This window comes from Solea senegalensis, unplaced genomic scaffold (genome assembly GCF_019176455.1).
Source record: "Solea senegalensis isolate Sse05_10M unplaced genomic scaffold, IFAPA_SoseM_1 scf7180000013775, whole genome shotgun sequence".
In the NCBI taxonomy this organism is placed as follows: domain Eukaryota; kingdom Metazoa; phylum Chordata; class Actinopteri; order Pleuronectiformes; family Soleidae; genus Solea; species Solea senegalensis.
This window is the reverse complement of record NW_025320890.1, coordinates 81,465-101,500: the sequence shown is the minus strand read 5'-3', so window position 1 is coordinate 101,500 and position 20,036 is coordinate 81,465. Positions and strand designations below refer to the sequence as shown.

General features: G+C 41.2%; 1 protein-coding gene across 1 annotated transcript in view; it reads left to right on the top strand.

The window, feature by feature from the left end:
- The window catches only part of LOC122760592 (usherin-like), a gene marked incomplete at its 5' end in the record, with an annotated part of 107,052 nt that overhangs the window by 59,820 nt on the left and 27,196 nt on the right, over positions 1 to 20,036 (top strand). The window contains 7 exons of the mRNA XM_044015707.1: positions 3,479 to 3,586; positions 4,811 to 4,997; positions 8,653 to 8,810; positions 11,587 to 11,745; positions 12,058 to 12,220; positions 14,156 to 14,373; positions 14,470 to 14,606. Of these exons, the coding sequence (XP_043871642.1) occupies positions 3,479 to 3,586; positions 4,811 to 4,997; positions 8,653 to 8,810; positions 11,587 to 11,745; positions 12,058 to 12,220; positions 14,156 to 14,373; positions 14,470 to 14,606 (1,130 nt within the window). The remainder of the gene's footprint in view (positions 1 to 3,478; positions 3,587 to 4,810; positions 4,998 to 8,652; positions 8,811 to 11,586; positions 11,746 to 12,057; positions 12,221 to 14,155; positions 14,374 to 14,469; positions 14,607 to 20,036) is intronic.

Sequence of the window (20,036 nt, the reverse complement as noted above, 5' to 3'; positions counted from 1 at the left end):
GCTCTGTCAGTTTATGATGCAATGAAAGTTTTCCGTTGTTGTCTCTCCGTTTCTTCAACTTCGAATCTCTCTTTTTGGTGCTTCCTTGCATCTCATCTCCTCGTCAGTTCACAACTCTCTCTCTCTCTCTCAGCTGACCTCACGCATATTTTCTCTGTCTTATTCTCCACTCTCTCCATCGTCTTACTCCGCCATCTCTCTCACTCTCAGCTCTCCCTCTGTCTGTGTCGTGTATCGGGTAACTGGCTTGGTATTGCGGCCTGTGCCCATCATCCTATCGGATTCTCTAATGCACACAGGACTCACCAACCTGTCAATAAAATACAATTTTAAATCAGTTATTTTTAACTGCGCCACAACAACACACACACACACACACACACACACACACACAGGAACTTCATGACAAACCTGGTCTACTGGAAGAAGGTTGATATTTTACATTTCTGAAGAACAATTTGGAACCATTTGTACATTCTTGCAGAACAAAAATGCTTGAATGTTCCACTATTTTAAGTTTTTAAAGCAAAATTCTCATGAGGTTGGAGGTGTGTAACAAAGGAAAGGATCTCTATTTTGTCGTTATGCATCCGACATTGAGGTGAGATTACCTTCTTCTTCTTGCTGTGAGGCAATATTGCTCACCACTATGCCATCATTGTAAACATAAGTGAGACATCCATTGAATGAGTTAAACACAGGTCAAGACCAAGTATTTCAGTGTGTGTGTGCCACAATACAGTGTGTGTTTTTTGGATTTTGAGCTGTCGTAAGGACAGTGTTTCCTCACTCTTTAAACCTAACCACAGTCACAAACAGGACATGATTATCATCTACCTCATTTCCTCGTTTCTGCCAAACACACAAGCAGTTAAATCACTATCACGCTGATATGCACGTGTGAAGATACTATTTATGTAAACAAGTGTGTGTAAACATGTTCCTAATGAAATGCAATTTAGTTTCAGTGGGAGACAAAGTTGTAAACACAAACTTTTATACTGTGTCTCTGCTTTTTCTCTCTCCGTCCCGCACAAACACGGAGCAGTGTCCACCGTGCCCACTGTGTCCACCGTGTCCATCTCTGACAATGCCACGTTTCCCTGTGTGTGTCAGTGAGCCGCCGCGGTGTAAGCCGCTCACATCACGACGACGCCCTCCACCTGTTTTTCACGGTTCCCGGTGATCAGTGTTAAAATGATTGACTCTTCCTCCATCTCTCTTCATAATCAAGCACATAAGCGCACATGCATGGCTACGTGCAAATACGTACTTTATCTTTTCCTGCTGCACACACGCACACACACACACACACTCTCACACATGTGCGTAAGAGTGTGTTGGCTTGATGTTATTTCTCCAGCAGAACAACACTGCCCTCCTCAGGTGGAGAGTGAAATGTCATCTTTGAAACTTGAGGACTCCTCACCGTTGTTTGTGCCTGTGCACATGCACACATATGTTGGATGTAAAGTATAAACGAATGAGTTTAGTTCATTTTGAGCATGAGGCAGGGGATGGTGGCTCAGGTGATGCTTCACAGATTCTCAGTCTCTTGACTCTGAACTCCTTTTCGACCGATTCATCAGTTCTTCAAGCATGTTCTCTGATCAGACCTGAACTGAATTCAGGCTTTGATTAAATGGCAGCGATTGCATTACATGTTCAATAGCACACATGAAGCCACTGCCGAATGTCTTCTTTGTCTTATAAAGTTGTCTTTTGTTGGTCTGTATCAGAAATATTACAACAGAGCACTGGTTTGAGTCTGTCTCCCTACCTGTCTGTCTGTCTGTCTGTCTGTGTACAACAACATACTGAGGCATTGGTTACTGCTTTATTCAGTGTTGCAACATTTACTCTGTCAGAGTGCACACATGCAGATGCACACGCTTAGTTGCACAGTTAAACAATGTAACAGAGACACCGCGAACCCGGTACTTCTGTATGGTTGGCAGATTTTTCTTTATTTAACCCCAACACGGGGCAATATTGTGAGAACATTTTGTACACATGAGAACACAGAGACACAGACACACACATGCGTGCACATTCAGATCAGACGATGGGTTTGGCATGAAAGGCTGCAAAGCATTTTCAGCAGGCAAAGCACGAGAGAGGGACATGAGGAAACAATGTTGAAGTGTGTGTTTGGGAGGAGAGATCATCAGACTTGAGGCTTGTCCAATACAGTGTGTCCTCAGTCTGAAAAGAAAAAGTTGATTTTTGGTCAGTGGTCATGATGGTTCGGCTGAGTCTACTCTATGTGTGTGTGTCGTATGCAGCCACCGATAGCAGCTGACACACAGCGGGGGTTTCCTTTTCTCGTCTTTCAGCCTCCAACTGCAGTACCGTTGGAAATGACAAAAGATAATTTAGACAATAAGCACAATTAATATTACACGTTACACATTACACTTACTGATATTTACCCTTTGAAATTTAATGTATTGAAATTGAAAAAAAAAAGTGGAAAAACTCCAGTATTTTGAGCCCTAACTGTCTGAGTGTTACAACATATGTACGCGATACAACAGAAACATTAATCACATAAAATATGCATTGCCTCACCTAATATGCAGCAGATAAGGCAGCACGCAGCAGATGAGTGTTATGCAGTGCCAAAGCTTGTTTTCACACTCATCCTTCTGAAGTAGTCATTTTACTTGCTTCATTTTCCTTTGAATTTGATTTGTAAGCTGCCGTTGCCTGTCAGAGAAGTGAATGACCGTAAAATATCCAGTCAACCCTCCCCCCATGACAGCATCAAGGATTTGCATCCATCCATTTATCCTTATCTAATCCATCTGGTTTACATTAAAGATAAATAAAGAAAGAAAGAAAGAACAGGCAGACGGTGTATAAGAGGGGAAAAGGATTTCAATGTAAAGAAGTGGTTCTATTCTATGTTTTTAGTGACTTCCAGTTCAAATCTCACTATAATACCGCTGATTTCCTGTGCTTGCATTTAAAAGACCACTCAGTCACTATGTGATTTCTTTTGCGCTGCATAGCAGGCACCTATAAATAAATCATGCCTGTACGCTGTAGCCTAAACGCATACCAAGGTATCATAATTATCATAGATCAAAAGCTGATGACATTACAGCGTTGGACCAGTCCTATCCCGTGTCAGTTCCACGGCTGCCCATCTTTATGTTGTTTCATTATTGAGTTATGGCATGCATAATTTAACACCCGACAGATATGGATCCATCCGTTGAGAGAGTGTGGAAAGAACAGAGGGAGGAAGACTGAGAGAGAGAGAGAGAGAGAAAGAGAGAGGGAGAGAGGAAGTCGTCAGTAAGTGATCAAGTGATACAGACAGTGAAGACTTTTCCCTTTCTCTCTCTCTCTCTTCTTTTTTTTTAACTTTTCTTTGTCTCCTTATTGTAAACAATCCCTCTATCCGGTAGTTTTGTTCAAAATGAAAAAAAATATTGTATGAATAATATCTGTATGACTCTACATCACTCAGGTTTGAAGGCGTACACAGACTATACGTTCCTGCTCGTGGCCTGTACTGTGGGTGGATGCGGAGCCAGCTCGCCTTCAACAGGACGCACCCTGCAAGCCTCGCCTGCTGGTACACACACACACACACACACACACACACACACACACACACAAACACTGTGTGCAGTGACACTTTTTTAAAAAGCTTTTTAAAAGAAAAAAGAAAATACAATACAATTAAACAGACGTGAACACAGAATAATGTAAAACAGGAAAGAATTTAGGATCCTATGAATACGATTAAGGGTAAAATGATATGAAAAACATTTGAATATTTTTATATATATAAATATACTGTATATATAGAAATATAATATATTGCAATACATGTTAAAAAAAAATATTTTAATAACTGCACCATCACATGACTGTAACATATTAAGTATCTATTTATCGTCATTTATCGACACAACGACATATTTCGTACGTTCTTTTTTTGTACAATTTAACTTTGACTGTATCGTCATTACTGATTTCTTCTTTTAGTTACTTTTAATCTCTTTCCCGCTTTTCTTGCTCTCTCTCGCTCTCTCCCTCGCCTTGTTTTACTGTATGGATTTATATTTATCAGTTACAATATGTTTCCTCTCTTTTTATCCAGTTCTTTTCTTCTTCTTCTGCTCATTATTGTGTATTAATCTTTTCCTTTCACATCTATTTCTTTTTTTAACCATCTTCTTTTTTCATCTTGTTTCTCCTTTCAAAGTCCATTGCTCATTTATCTCTCATCTGTCCACTGTCTCTTTTTTTGCGTGTCTAACTTTTTTTTTTAGTCTTTCAGTCTTTTATTTTTGTATGAGCCTCCTCCCCCCACCTTTTTTAAGCTCCTCCTTTTTATGGCTCCCCCACCTCCATCCTTGTGTCTCAATGTCAGCCACAATGCCACCACATCATCTTAAATGTACCAATCTCTGTGACTGGAATGAAATTTTTTTTGCAAACATGTTTTGTTTATTAGGAAACAATTTCATTTTAATTCAAAATGATTTTGTTAAACACTTCAGGCAACTAGATGAGATCATTGGTGTCCAAATCTTTAAGAATGACATTCTCTTTTGACTTCATTATCATCTCAATCAGTATGCAAACACTAAGTAATGAACTTTTCTTTAATTTCATACTCATAAACTTGAATCTAAAACACTCAACTTATCTGAAGAGTACAACTTGAGATGAACATTTTGGTTTAGAGTGTTTGTAATAATGTAAGTGATGTGTAATTAAAAATAGTTGCCAAGTAATGACTGCTGAAAATGTTCACATCCATCGTTTCTGACATTTTTTGTGTGTCCAGGTGTTTGGTCAAGGCCGAGACACTTGATAATAAGCACATCTGCAGTGGAGCTGTTCTGGGATCAGCCGTCTCAGCCTCATGGACTCGTCTCCCGCTACAGGCTTAAGAGAGACGGTCTCATAATTTTTACCGGAGACCGTCGTGGTGACCGGAATTTTACGGATACTGGGCTCGTGCCAAACCACAGGTGGACATCACACGCTCACATGTTTTTACACAATGCACGAATGTGGAAGCCACACACACACACACACGTATATACACACACCACACGTGTAGCTTTGTAATTAATCACTCCTTTAATTCCCCAATTCCCAAATTTCCAATTTGTGTGTATGTGTGTGTTTATATCGCGGTCACCCTGTGTTTAAAGCGCTCCTATCGTCCCACCCATGCCTCTCTCCCAGGACCGCGCTCTGTATATGCCTGTTTGTGCCATTTAATGAGCAAATATTTGACACAGCAGTGGCAGACGCAAACATTACCAAACACACGCACATGCATTAAAATCACAAATCAGATCTGGCTTGTGCTTACACACAGCAGTGGAGCGTACATTTTATTTATCTGTTTATTTTCATTTAACCTTTACTAATCCGTGTCTTTTTCTTCCAAGATGGATTTTCTGTTTTAATTATGGGAGTGTAAAAATGATACCCTCTCTGCTCACCTTCCCTTCTCTCCTGTCTCCTTCGTTCACTCTCTCTCTCTCTCCGGAGACAATTTCTCTTTACCCCCAAATAGAATTCTTGGGATAACACCCTGCAGTACTCCAATCTCCTCTGTGTGTGTGAAAGAGGAAGAGAAAAGAGGGAAAGGAAGGAGATAGGGACTGTATGTATGTGTGTGTGTGACGTTTAATTTTCCCTAATTCCAGATAGTCTGCCAGGAGGCATTTCTGTCCCAACCCTTCGCTTCTCATCACTCGCGTTCTATTCACTCCTCTCTCCCTCCCTCTCTTGCCTCCTGTCCTTTTCCTCTTACCTCATTCCCTTCGTCCTTCCCTTCTTTTCCCAATTTAGTCCTGCACCAAGAATTACACAGGGAGCACCGGCCCCATTATCCAGATACACTAGTGTGTGTTTAGGCCTTTGTGTGTGTGTGTGTGTGTGTGTGCACGCATGCTTTTGTGCGTGTGCAAGTGAGACCGCTCAAAGTGGCCATTGATTATTTATGACAATGTTGATTAGCTGTCACTTTGCTTCGGCAGCCCAGGAAGTGTCTAAGATGACGAGAGAATTAACCTATTCCCTCTGGCTGGCCCCGCAGGACACACGCACACACTCAAACAGATGCAAATGCCCCACTCACCAATTACCTACCTCACACACACACACACACAAACACACAATATGATATCCCAAGGCGGTGTTTACACTTTAGTAAATATCTCCCAGTGATGAAGTGTTAAAAGTCGTTCTCCTTCTGAAACCTTACGCCGTGATAAGATTCTCACTCTCCATCGCACCTTTGCTCACCTGCCAATCTCTTTCTCTCCCGCCTTGCATTGGTCGCTCTCAGGCCGGAATTCCAGACAGTGTCTGACGGTTTAATGGTCACATGTGAGGGGAAACAACACAGCAGGAGATTGTCAGGGTCAGGTGCTTTCACAACAGCAGGAGAATGTCCTGAACACCCAGGCGAGAGGTGACACCTGGCAGGAGCGTGCAGGAGGCAGGGCATGACGTATACATTTCACTGTGGAAAAGCGTAGTGTTCTTTTTTTATTTTACAGCACATCAAATATGGTGGGAGTAAAGGCTGCTGACTCAAGGTCACTACACCACATTATACGAGATGCAATTTGCTTTTGTTTTTTTTCCCTCTCTGTGTGTGCGTGCAATTTATCTGCACGTAAGTAATATTTTCAAACCACTGTCCAGTCAATGCTTTCACATGGAGCAATGGAATTTTACTGAGCAATATTGCAGCTATTTTTTCATATCAGAATGCATACCGTGACATTCACAGTATTTAAATGCATGTAACAAATGTTTACTTTCCTCAAAACTTCAGACAGACGTCCTGAAATTCACCTCCAATTTCTCTCCTTTTATTCATGTTTGCTTTGACAACAATTCTACAAGAACTTGGATGTATTCCGCGTCTGTCGTGTGTTGGAAACATCATTAACGCTTCCTCACTATAAATTATCTGGAGCTCTTCCCGCTGTCCCCTCACATGGGTCTCACTTGGACTTTATCCAGAAATGTGACAATGGAGCAGCAGGAGAAGTTCCAGAAAATGTCTTCGAAACTTTTGAGGACAATTGCTTTCTCACACTGTACAGCCTCTCCGGGACACTTTCAGGGAAATGCCTGATGTTAGCAACAATTGTCTCATTGACGCGTATTTATTTATGATTTTGCGTCTACATGCGTGTCGTATTTGTAGTTTTAATGTCCTTTTCCCTGACTGTGTTCTGACCCGGTGCAGCTGTGCTAATGGCCTGCTGTTAAAAACACCCTGCTCAGGAACAATAACCTAATATTGCTGCCTATTAATGCATGTGCGCCCGGAGTTTATAGCAAATTAAGGGCTTTTAATGTTAAATGGTGGCCCACTTACACAGCTAATGTAGGCTTTAGCACCAGCCGGCCACGCGCTCTTAAAAGGGAGATCTGTCTTATGATGTCATGGGCAAGAGGAGTAAGGGAGTGGGTCGAGTGAGGAAACAAGACAGATAACAATGAAAATGACGGAGAGAATGGTGTACGACTGAGAGGCAGAAAGTAATGGACGTCAAGTGTCGTCACCGTATTAGGGCACACGTGATAAATGGATGCACATCATTTTAAAATAGATGCAATGATTTTCCTGTGTCTGTCTTGAAGTTGTTTAAAAAGCAAACAACTGCAACAGAGCACATTTGTAATATGCTTTTAATATACTAGTGAGATTATGTTCCTCTACTTTTATGCCTCTACGTACTGTATGGTATTTGTGTTAAATTCACTTGCCATGACTGAGAGTGTTCATCCCACACGTCATCAGAGAACAGTGGGTCACACACTTCACTGAGCGAGCTCACAACCGATATGTCTCTTGAAGCAGTGTTGTCTTTGATCTCCTTCTCCCTCCTCTCCTCTCTGATAAACCCAGTCCCGATTAGTCACTGATTCTGAACAGATTTCCAGCAGGCTTGACTGGGTCTTTGAATGTTTCACACTTGGTTACTGCTGACTGCGATTAGCCAGAACTTGCAAAACTCATCAACAAGCATAGGCTGAAAAGTGTATAGTTTGAACTATAGGCACTGATGGATCTGAGACTTTCCACTCACCTTAATGCCAACACCAACGTAGACTCATGGTGTTGATGCCAGATTCTGACAGGATCCTTTTGTTCTTGGCCAAGATCAGAGGAACATGTCATGGTCTTCTGCTGTTGTGGCTGTTCTTGATAAGTTCTTGATATATAGTTCATGAAGAGAGTGACTGCTTGAGCTACAGCCTGTCTGACCAATCTCCTCTCACAAAACTATCTCTAGAGTGTCTGAAAATCCTCCCATAATTGTTGTGCATAAAAATCCCAAGAGTTCAGAAACAGTGAAACCAGCCCATCTGACCCAAAAAAACATGCCAAACTCTAACAAAGTTTATGTGTTGCCCTGCTGCTGCTTAATTGGCTAATAGGATACCTGCATGAAGAGGCAGTTGTAACAGGTGTTGCTAGTCAGGTGGGCAGTAAATCCATCAAAAGACATGAAGAATACCTTGATGAATTCTTCAGCCATGATCCGTGTCCTGACTGTGTCCTGAAACTGCGTGATTGATGCAGCTTTTTCTGTATGTTCCTTTCTCCCATCATCTCTAATCAATTTTGCTTTGATATCATCTCAGGTATGTGTATGAGCTGGAGGCGACGACAGAGGGTGGGACTGGTGTGAGTGACGATTATGTTATACAAACTCCTGTTTCGTGCCCCACTGGGATTCCACCACCACACAATGTGACAGTGTCAGGCCCCCACACCGTCTCCCTGGCCTGGACCCCTCCTGGTGAGTAGATGCCAGCCAAAGCATATTTACTTTAAATCTGGTAGATTTTTATCTCTTCTTTTCTTTAAAGCTGTAAAAAATGTGTAACTTTAGCTGATTTTTCTATCTGTTTTTTGTCACATTATTTCTTCTTCTGAAATTGACTTAGAGAGCATTTGTGTGTATACAGTGGCAGCACAAGGGTTTGATGGAAGGGGGCAATAAGTGTCCACCCCATCAAACTACTGAATCACTAGGATTTTTGAGCAGTAAAATAAATTTTCGAAACCTTTTGTGGCCAACAATCCAACCTTTTTGAAGCTGCCCCACTTTACTACACAATATTGCCGTTGCCTCTGTCTGTGTGCAACATTTACGGTTTATAATGAATTTTAGTCTCAGAAATAAAGTAAATTTTCTGGGTGTTTACTCGTGTTTCTTTATTTTGACACATTAAGGTTAATATCAAGATATTATAATACTGCTATTAAAGGTTACGGTAGTTTTCATTAATGGACAGAACACAGGAATAGGAGAAGTGTCAGACTGAAACAAAAGCCCTGAGAAGTAGTTTTCCATTCACCTCCTGGCCTCTCAGGACCTGGACACACTTCTAAACAGGCATACATGAGCATACACAATCAGGGCTTAGTTTCATGCTCATGGGGCAGTGATTGTCTGCCCTAACCCATCTATCATTGACTATTACTCTCTCATTAGGCTGATTTCCTTTCTCAGAAACTGCTTATAGGACCAACTCGCAACGACACTCCACTGTGTGTGTGTGAGTGTGAGTGTGAGTGTAAGTGAGTGTGTGTGCGTGCGTGCGCTCGCATATGTGTGTGTGCATGTCATTGTGGCGATATTTCCATAGGCAGGCCTATTCTATCGTCATTACGGGTTGATTCTAAAGGTGAGGAAATATCGGCTGGGTTCTCACGCTTGGTTAACTCCCTGAGCCCAGTGTCTGGACTGTTTTCGACTTCAGTGTGTGTGTGTGTGTGTGTGTGTGTGTGTGTGTGTGTGTGTGTGTGTGTGTGTGTGTGTGTGTGTGTGTGTGTGTGTCTCATTCTGTGTATGTATATGCGTCTTCATTTGCATACATTGACTGCCAATACATTGACATATGGCTATTAAAAAGAGATCAATCCCTTTAGTTATGGTGTTTGTGTCTCTGTGTGCATGCATGTGTGTGTGTGTAGAAGAACCCATACGTGTGATTAAACTTGCATCACATGTGTAAGAATTGGAAGATGTTTAAGCACCAGATTGGCCGTAGTCATCGTCGTCAATGTCACAGTGATAATTAAACGTCAGTGGTTAAACAGTGTACAAATCAAAGAGAGCTGCATTCCCTCCATGCGTGTGCATCCCTCACGTCTTGTGTGGACTATGTGAAAGTGTATTAACTCAGCTAAAGTGTGCTCCATGCACTGGAGTCAGAAGTGTGCGTGTATACGCTCATATGTGGGTTGGGGGGGTGAATAATTGAAGTCTTTCATTTGTCTGGTAATCAGTTCGTTCTCGAGATATCAAGGGTTCATGAATGTTGAATAACCCATCACAATACAGTAGGCCTGAATTATGGAAAAACCTCTGGTGAGAATATTAACAAAGTCTAAGTGCATGTGTGTGTCTTTGTGGGTGTTTCTGTCTCTATAAGACTGTGTGGGGGTTTTTTTTGTCTCGTTGTGAGACCATAGTGTCATGGTCGTAAAGGTTGGTGTCATGTCACAAAGGCGAGGTCAAAACCTTGGTCTTGGTGAACGAGCAAAAATTTAGGACATTGTTGAAAACGGTATGTGGAAACTCCATCAACAAATTAACATATTCATGATGTGACTGCATTGCATTTGCATTCTGTCTACTGTCAGCAAGTATCAGCCCTTTATCTGTTTGCCCATCGGCTTAAGACATTACACAGATTTAAACCCTGCCAGCTCCTCGGGACAAAGCCTGTGTAATGTCCGGTCATCTGATTTGGACAATTGCATTCACTCATACAGCTCCTCTGGGTAACGTCTGGGAAAGTTCAGGGTTACAGTGCATGTCCAGAAGCAGCTTTTGTCCGTCATACCACAGACAATGTCCATCTGCGTAACAAACTGCTCTGTCTGCCTGCCTGTCTGTCTGTCTCTGTCACTCACAACTGAGTCAATTATGTATGAGCCGAGCTTCTTACATATTTGGTAAGATTAGTCACTCCCTTCCATAAATATATATAAAGAAAAACGTATTAAAATGGGTTATAGAAACCTTTTGTGCCAGTTAATCGTTATGGCTAATGGGAAAATTGACTCTTTGTGTAATCAAGTTACAGCACGTGTTGGTTTCTTAAGCCTTGAGTTTTGCAGTTTGACAAGCAGCGTCTTGTTCAGTAGTTTGTAGGAAATTTGGAATTATATCCTTGCCTATTTTTTTGTTTTGTTTTAAATTGCATAAACTCTGCTCAGCCATCCACATTACCCCAGTGTTTGAGATCTTCCAACATGAAGAGGTTTGAAAGCCCTGTGGCTTTGTTTTAGTCTGGATGGGCAGAAACAGAGACCTTTGAAAACTAGCATTCTCTTCCTTTACTTTAATATTAACAGTTACTTTCACAAAGCATTTGCTGCAACTAAGCAAACAGCTGCAGAGGAGAAAATCTGCCACCTATATACATCACAACATACTGTACATTCTCACATGATGAACATTTTCAGATATGTTATATGGACACAGATTATACAAAACTGAAACACTCATGTGGGGGCTGATCGTCTTTTTCTTACCATGTGTCTTTTTTTCTTTTCCACAGTTCAGCTCAATGGCAGCCAACCTGTAAACTACAACATCTTGTTTAATCCAGGAAGTGACAGAAGCACAGTCCATCACGCTGGTCAAGATCTGCATCTCACTGTGACCGGTCTACAGCCGTTCACCACCTACGACATCCGAGTACAGGCTTGTCAGACTGGTAAATATCCAAAAAAGATGAAAAGCTCTTCTGTGAGTAATACGATATTAAGAACAACAAAGACGTGAGGAGTTATATTAATGCCAGAGACACCTTGTTAGATGTACAGTATGGAATGTTCTAGCAATAGAACTGCAATCAGGTGAATGTGTTATGAGAAAAGGGCAGAAAGCCAGGGATAGATTTCTGGATTTATCAACAAGGTGAAGCATATTGTACAATACATCAACATTAGAGATGCTAGAAATATCTGTGTAGATATTTCATGTTACTTATTTTTGACCAACCCGCTCTTGTTCTCTGTTCATTCAGAGGGCTGTGGAGTCGGAGAAGCTGTTTCAGTTAGGACTTTAGAGGCTCCCCCACAAGGTCTGTCACCCCCCACCATTAAAGCAGCTGGAGCCAATGTCCTGGAGGTTTACTGGTTCCCCCCCGAACAACCTAATGGAGTCATCACCTCCTACAACCTGTACAGGTAACATAAACCAACAAGTCTCCCAAGGCTCACGATCACATCTAGACTAAGACGGCAACTGTCCCTTTTTTTTTGAGTACCACACTTGCAGTTCTTGCATGGTGTATAGTATATATACTATATATGTAATATTTAGCTGTAAATACTTTGCAGGTCACATATTCTTATATTCTTATATTCCTTTTGCTCCATGCCCATGTGTGAATGGATAAGCCATGTCTTTTGGAGTGACGCAAAAGCAGAGCGAAGCAGAGAGAGAGGGAATGACTTAAGAGAGAAAACACACTCATAAAAGGGTGGGAAATGCACTGAAGACACCCACACTGATCTGAAGTGTACAACAATCACAAACAAAACTGTTTTCTATAGATAATGTATGACTTGACTTAATCATCCCCTAATCTTGTTAGGTGAGATTGGGCATTTATTAAGTGACAAACAGCCTAATATCATGAGAAGAAAGACACACCTCTTTGTGGAGTTCTGGCTCCTGATTGGATCAAATTTTTGTTAGATACTGGAGAAGTTTCTTCTAAATTTACTGACACTGAGACACTTGGCACTAATGGTTGTGGAAAATACTGGATTGTTATGAGCCAACCAAGTATAACATGTACAGACATTCACAGTATATCACATGCACATATTCTGCACATGTAATCATAGAGCTATAGAAGAAGCCTGGAAGTTATGTCTCCCCAGGAAAGTGTCTGTTTACCAAACCACATTGGTTATGTGCATGTGTGTGTACGTGTGTATTAATGCATGCTGAAGGTCGTGGTCTGCTTGTTGACCAGAGTTTGTGATCTGTATGCAGGGTCAGACCAAACTAAGCCCTTTAACTCCTCAGGAAACACACATTAGCATAGCAGTACACACACACACACACTCACACACACAATGACACACCTGCCATGATCAGACTCAGGCAGACACAGACTTGGATAAAATGGGAATCTCTTCCTCTTTCTCACTTTCACACACACACACACACACACACACACACACAAATCAGATCAGACGTAATCACAGACAAAGGAGCTTACCAAGACATTGGGCTACTTGCATCAGCAGGGCGCTTAAATACACAATATGTGACGTGAATTACATTGTCTTTCATTAACACAATTAATTGTATTTATTTTTTAGCACACTAAATTATAGTGCATGTATAAACAATACTTTTAGATAGTAATAAATGCAATTGTTAAACTGTATATCATCATTCTGACTCATGATAGAATTATTGATACACTGGTGCCATATTTCAACTTAAAAATACTGTACAGATTCATCCACTAAGTGGACTACTTCATGACTTCTCAAAGTGAATCTTATCATAGGTTAACTGAACAAAGAAGAAGTTGACAGCGTGATAATGGCAGACAGCAGTGAAAAGAATTGAACTCCTTTTGTCTTGTGAAGTTTTGATTATCACAGAATTGCTGTATCAAGATGGTATCAGTATCGTGTACTGCGTATCGTAAGTTACCCTGTGACTCAACAAATCACGTTATGTCTTATTGTATTATTGAACAACAATGATTCTTCCTCATATGAAAAATTAATTAACAATTTTACATGAATATTAGGGGTGGGAATCACGATACGACAAGCAATACGTGGTCCACGACACCAATAACATCACCATACAACGGTTCTGTGATAATCAATGTATTGCAAGACAATCATAGAGCGATACATCACAATATGTGTCTAACTGAAGAAAACAAAACATTAAGTGCAGGATTTGTCTATTTATTCACAACATGGAGAACAAAGTGTAATTAAAATACACTTTGTATATTTTAATTACAAAGTGTATTATTTGCCCTGGTGCACGAGGGATGACAGCGATATATCACCAAATCTATATTTTGACCCACCCCTAACGAATGCACCATACTACTTATTTACTATTTCTTTTAATTTAAGGCGTCCAGTTGGAACAGAGGAGGAGCTGCTGATCTTCATCTGGTCCAGTGGGCCACTTGAGTTTGTGGATGCAAGTCCTGCCCTGAAACCCTTCAGCTACTTCCAGTATAAGGTTGAAGCCCACAACTCCAAAGGCTCAGTGCTGAGCCAATGGGCTTCAGGCCAGACGTTACAGGCACAACCGCGAGATATGGGCCCTCCCACTGTCACGCCCACGGGTGAGTTCACCGTGTCACACGGAGACGCTGTTGGCACATAAAAATGCACTTGTATTGAATCACAGTAACTGTCCCACACGCTGTGTGAATTGACAGGCGCATACTCAGTCCATCTGAAATGGAGTGAACCGGGACGGCCCAATGGTCTAATTTCCCATTATAGACTGGTTTATGAGAAACACCAACAGGACCCAACGCTCAATTCGACTGCTGTTACGGCTCTCACTGTGGAGGTAAATGCACACGCACATACACGGTAAATGGTGGATGATTAGACGATGCATATGCCTGTGAGGGGAGAGCGACACACAACGGTAAAGGTTTCTAGATACTGATAAGGCCTACTAGTGCGTTCAATAAATGTGACTACACAATGAAACATGTTGGAAACATTAGAAATGCACCGATTTATCAGCTGTACAATGGTATCAGCCAATATTTACATTGTTGACTCTCTTCACTTTATAAGATGACACTTGCCAATACACACATGGATGTTTATCTGTGCTGTGTATCATGAAAACGTTGTTTTTGATTGAATAATTAGTTGAATAATAGGTTAATGTAACATGTATAAACATAAATGAGTATAGTTGATGTAGATTTACTTTATAATGAAGATTCCTTTGTAAATTGTGCAACTGGTGCTTCATTAGTGAAGAGACCTCTAAATGTAGACACATACAATTCCAAAACATAAAGAAATAAACAGAATGTAGATGGTCACTATGTGTAATATGCAGCGTTTGTGTTAGACTGACTCTACCTGTGGTGCTGGTAGCTTTGCCAGTGACACACACACACACACACACTTTTTTCCAGGGCCCCTTTTCTTCTTAATTCTGTGTCACATACCTGATGCTTGGAGGGAACAACTATGAGGAAGCCCCGTCAAAATAAAAGCACGGACATGTGTAGTGGATGCTTACGATGAACTGATTTATAGTACCTGACTAATAGAGTGTATCAGAAGATTATAGAACATCTGCATGAGGAGGAGCTAATTACACTGTTGAACAACATCGATGACACTGAGACTGAATGAAGATTGAAAATGGTACCATGTATTAAGAGAAAAACAAGACAGTTGTTACAAACAATTGAATGAAAATAAAAAAGATAAAAATATGATGAAGAATTTATTTAAATAAGAACTGAGGTGCATTAAGATACTGAGGTAAATAAGGAGCACCCATTGTAGTAGATTTATGGCCCAATGTCACATTCAATTAATGTTTGACATGTTTTCACAAACAAAATACTTTAATTTCAGTCCACATTTGATTGCAACAGACAAGGAAAAGTGTCTTTTGTTAAGAAGTTTGGAGTTTAAGGGGAAGGGTGTATGTGTGTGTTGGGCAAGTGTTTGTCACTGAGGCTTGGGTTCCTACCACACTGGCAGACACGTCGATTATGTGTCGACATCTTGAAGAAAAAAAACCTGGCCAATTCAACATCTTCACATCGGATTTGTGGTCAAAGGGTCGCTTTTTACCGAGCAAAGGAAATCGGATTAGTGGTTGAAACAGAAATTTAGTTAGTGAAACAATATATATATATAGGAAAAAAACGATATCAACAAAAATAAGAACATGATAATAGGAGTTAGGTAAAGGCATGGACGCAATATCACTGAAGGGGAAAAAGCCAAAGACTGCGTGTAACATCAGCAGAACAAAGATCAACTGAGTTAATAAAGGAGGTAGAAAACAGAAGAGTTCAACCACAGAGAGAAGTGAAGGGGGGGTAGAAAAAGACACACGACGAATCGGGGTGAGGGGGGACAGAGTGATAGATTAGTGAAGGTGGGCGTAGAGTGAAATGGGAAGAAGCGGTAGAAGTATAGATCTATATTCTGTCCATATGAGTGGCCTCTTCTCTCTCGGTGACCTTTGGCTTGTCACTCATAATTAATACAAGATGTAAATGGAGACCTTTCACCTTCTCATTGATATGGAACGCTGTGTTTGTGTGTGCGAGAGGCTCATTGACATGGCATAGACTTATTTTGGTGGCGCTCATTTGTCACACAGTTGCCTTCACCACACGCGCTGCGTTGGAAAGTAAAATGAGGAACTTTTAAAAAGGATCAGCATGTATAAGAGTTGTACAACAGGAAGACTAATGGTCATTTGAGAGGCCGAGAAGAGGACACGTTGGACTCGGAATTAAACTCATATTAGGATTCACCAGCTGGTTCTGCAACAGGAGTGAGGAAGCCTTTTCAGTTTGTAAAAGCATGGGTTTGTTTGAATCCTGCACATTAACATTGGTGTCACTTTATTCATTCAACAGATACAGGAGATTCAACATAGTAATTAATATTGCTCTTAAACCTGCCAACAGCCAGTGGCCAAAGCCGTTATGTTTGGAGGTTTATCGCCCATCAGTCCCTCCCTTCGTCACATTTTTGTAGACGCAATATTTCAGCAAATGCTTTGAAATGAGTTTGATCTTGTGAATGCAACATCTCCGGAACTTCTGGAAGGAATTTATTCAAATGTGGTTTTGGAGGTCACCACGTCAAGATATTGTCATATTAAAAAAAACTGCAGGAAATGTCTTTACGTCTTGTACAAACTTTGGCTTTGACTGAAGGATGAACTGACTAGAATTTAGTGGTCAAAGGTCACTGTGACCTCACAAGCCATTTTCCTTGTGACAGTTTTATCTTACAAACATTCAAGTGCAAATATTCACTTGGACTCAGAGATGAGCAGGTTTTTGTTTGGGTTGCCACAGATTAAATGACACCTTGGCCTTACAGCACATGTATGTGGCCTCTTAAACATTAAATTGCTTTTAAATAAACATCAATTGTTTTCTTCTATCTATCTATCTATCTATCATCTGTTTTGCTATTTATATTAAAATAAGGCCACATGTCTCACATGATTTCTTTCTTTATTTTTTATTAAACCTGAAATCATGTGAGCCGTGTGGCCTTGCTTCTTAATATCTGCATCCCTCACTCTCATTCTGGTCACGTGATGGTGGTGGCGTATGTCTCTCTTTACAGCCTGTGCTCAATGAACCGTTTATGTAATATTTAAGGGGATTTTGGATCATTTTGATCTTTTACCGATATCCAATCCTTCAGTTTTGACCTGAGTGACGCTGAGTTAGTGAGTTAGTTGGAAACAAGGACAGTGAACTAACAAGTTAAATGCTGTCACAGAAATTTTAGATAAGAACAATGTCAAACAATGTTAAACTCACTCATCATTATTTGGTCAACTTTTTTCTCACCTATCCACTCAAGTCTCTTGGTTTACAAATGTATTGTTGTACGATGTGTGTGTATGCGTGTGTGTGTGTGTGTGTGTGTGTGTATTGATCTCAGGCTGGGCTGGGAACCCTGCTCTGTGCCAGCCTGGCTGATTAATGGGGTCGTCATGGCAATCGGACGGAATGAGGGTACGAAGCGCAGGCGGCCTGCCTTGCTCAATCCCTGCACGCTGCCTGGCACACACACACACACACAACAAAACAAATTCTCTTTCTGCACCTTTACACCTTTCTGACATGTAGATAACTCACACAGATTGTCAGGTTTCCCTTTTACTTATGGTTTATACTTCTGTTCAGTGTTGTCTGTCTTTCCTCCTCTGTCTTTTCCCCCCATCACCATCGTCCTCCTCTCTTCTGTGATTCACACTTTCTTTTTCCCACTCTCTCAACGGACTCTCATTCTGTTACTTTCCTCCCTCCATCTCCATGTCCACCTCTTCTCTGATCTCTCTCTGGGTTACTTAATTCATTCACCCCCTCTCACTCCTCACTCACTCCTCACTATCGTTTTCCACCCTGTCTCAATTTCCTCAACTTCTCCATCTGCTCACTCCTCGCACCAGTTTTACTGCCTTATTTCACTCCTCTTCTCCACTGTCATCTCTACCTCCTCCATCCCTTACTGCCTTTGCACCTCTGTTCACTCTTCTCTTCTCCATCTCGTCTCTTGTATTTCCCTACCTAACACCTCCCTCCTTCTCTTCCTCTACTCTTCTGTCCTTTCCTCCCTCCCTTGGCTCCTCCAGATGTTACACTGCAGCCCCTGGGATCACTGGTGAAGGGAGACCATGTGCATGCACTGTGTGTGTGTGCGTGCGTGTGTGTGATACACTGTGCGGATACATAGGTCTGAATTTGATTGCATGTGAGTCTGTGTGTGTGTGTGTGCATTCATAACATGCCTTTGTTTGTGTGTATGTGCAACAATGCATGTGTGTGCGTGTGTGTGTGTGCTGTATTAATACATCCCATTGATCAGAGCAGGACCCCTGACAGTCATCATCCCTGAGAACCATCTGGCCGATGCCTGACGCTCCCTCACCCAAACACAAGCTGACACCCTATTAATCTGCTACCGCCACGCATACATATGTGTGTGTGTGTGTGCGCGTGTGTGTGTGTTTTCCTGGGTGTGTGAATGAATGAATCAGTGCGCAATGTAAGAGTATGTGTTAAAATATTTGCGATGTTTCGTGTGTGTGTGTGTGTGTGTGTGCGTGTGTGTGTGTGTGTGTGTGTGAGTTCCTGGCCCAAACCATGCACACACACACGAACATGTGCACACACACACAAACATGTACACACACCACTCCACCATCCGCCAACAACAGCCGGCGCTGAAGGGAGCTGAAGGGTGCTTGGAAATTAAGGTTATTACACAAATTGAGCCATATGGTCTAAATATTTCAGAGCTGAAATTTACTAGGCAATAAAAATGGCCCCTACCTCGGTAATGGTGTAAATTACAGCTTAACCACCAGCGCTAATGATGTCCTTCTGTACGCCCCGTAACCAACCGTACATGAAGGACACATTGTTTAAAAAATACCCCAGGAAAAGCAAAAGAGAGGGAGGGAGGGAGGGAGGGAGAGAGAGAGAGAGAGGGGACAGGATGGAGATACAGGGGGAAGGATGAAGTGAATGTGGCTAAGGAGGAGGTAAAAGAGGAAGAGAGAGAAGGGGATGAAAACAGAGAGGGATGAATAAATAAGTGGGGGGAGAGAGAGGGAGAGAGCTAGCAGTATGCTTACAATCTGTTAGTTTACCATTAAGAGCCCATCACAGAATGCAGGGCAGCAAAGACCAGCCAGTGAACTGTGTGTCACAGACTATGTGTGTGTGCATCTGTGTATACAGTACCATACACAATTATATATATATATGTATGTGTGTATATATATATATATATATATATATATATATATATATATATATATATATATATATATATATATATATATACATATGTATAGTACAAAGTATATCGTGGCAGCCCTCCGTGTAATGCTGTTAGGGTTTATTATGCTCCACCTAACAGCATTTTAAACAGTGGAAAATAATGTAAATATGGCAATATAGCACTGTTTAAATGTGATTTCAATTTAAAATTTCTTCTATAATGTTGCAAAAAAAACAAAAAACACTTTCAATTTCTGTCCCCACTCACTGCAACACAATGTTTGACTCATATGTGAGGTCACCCCCCCGTCTATGTCTCATAGCAGCCAGAGTTGATCTACTGTGTTTATCACACTGGCTTCACCTCATACACCCTCCACTTCATGGAAAAAAAAATCCTGAACAAGGCCTTAAAGGCCATGTGAAAGCCCATTTAATTAGATATTTATGTTTATTTCTGTGTATCGTGCCCC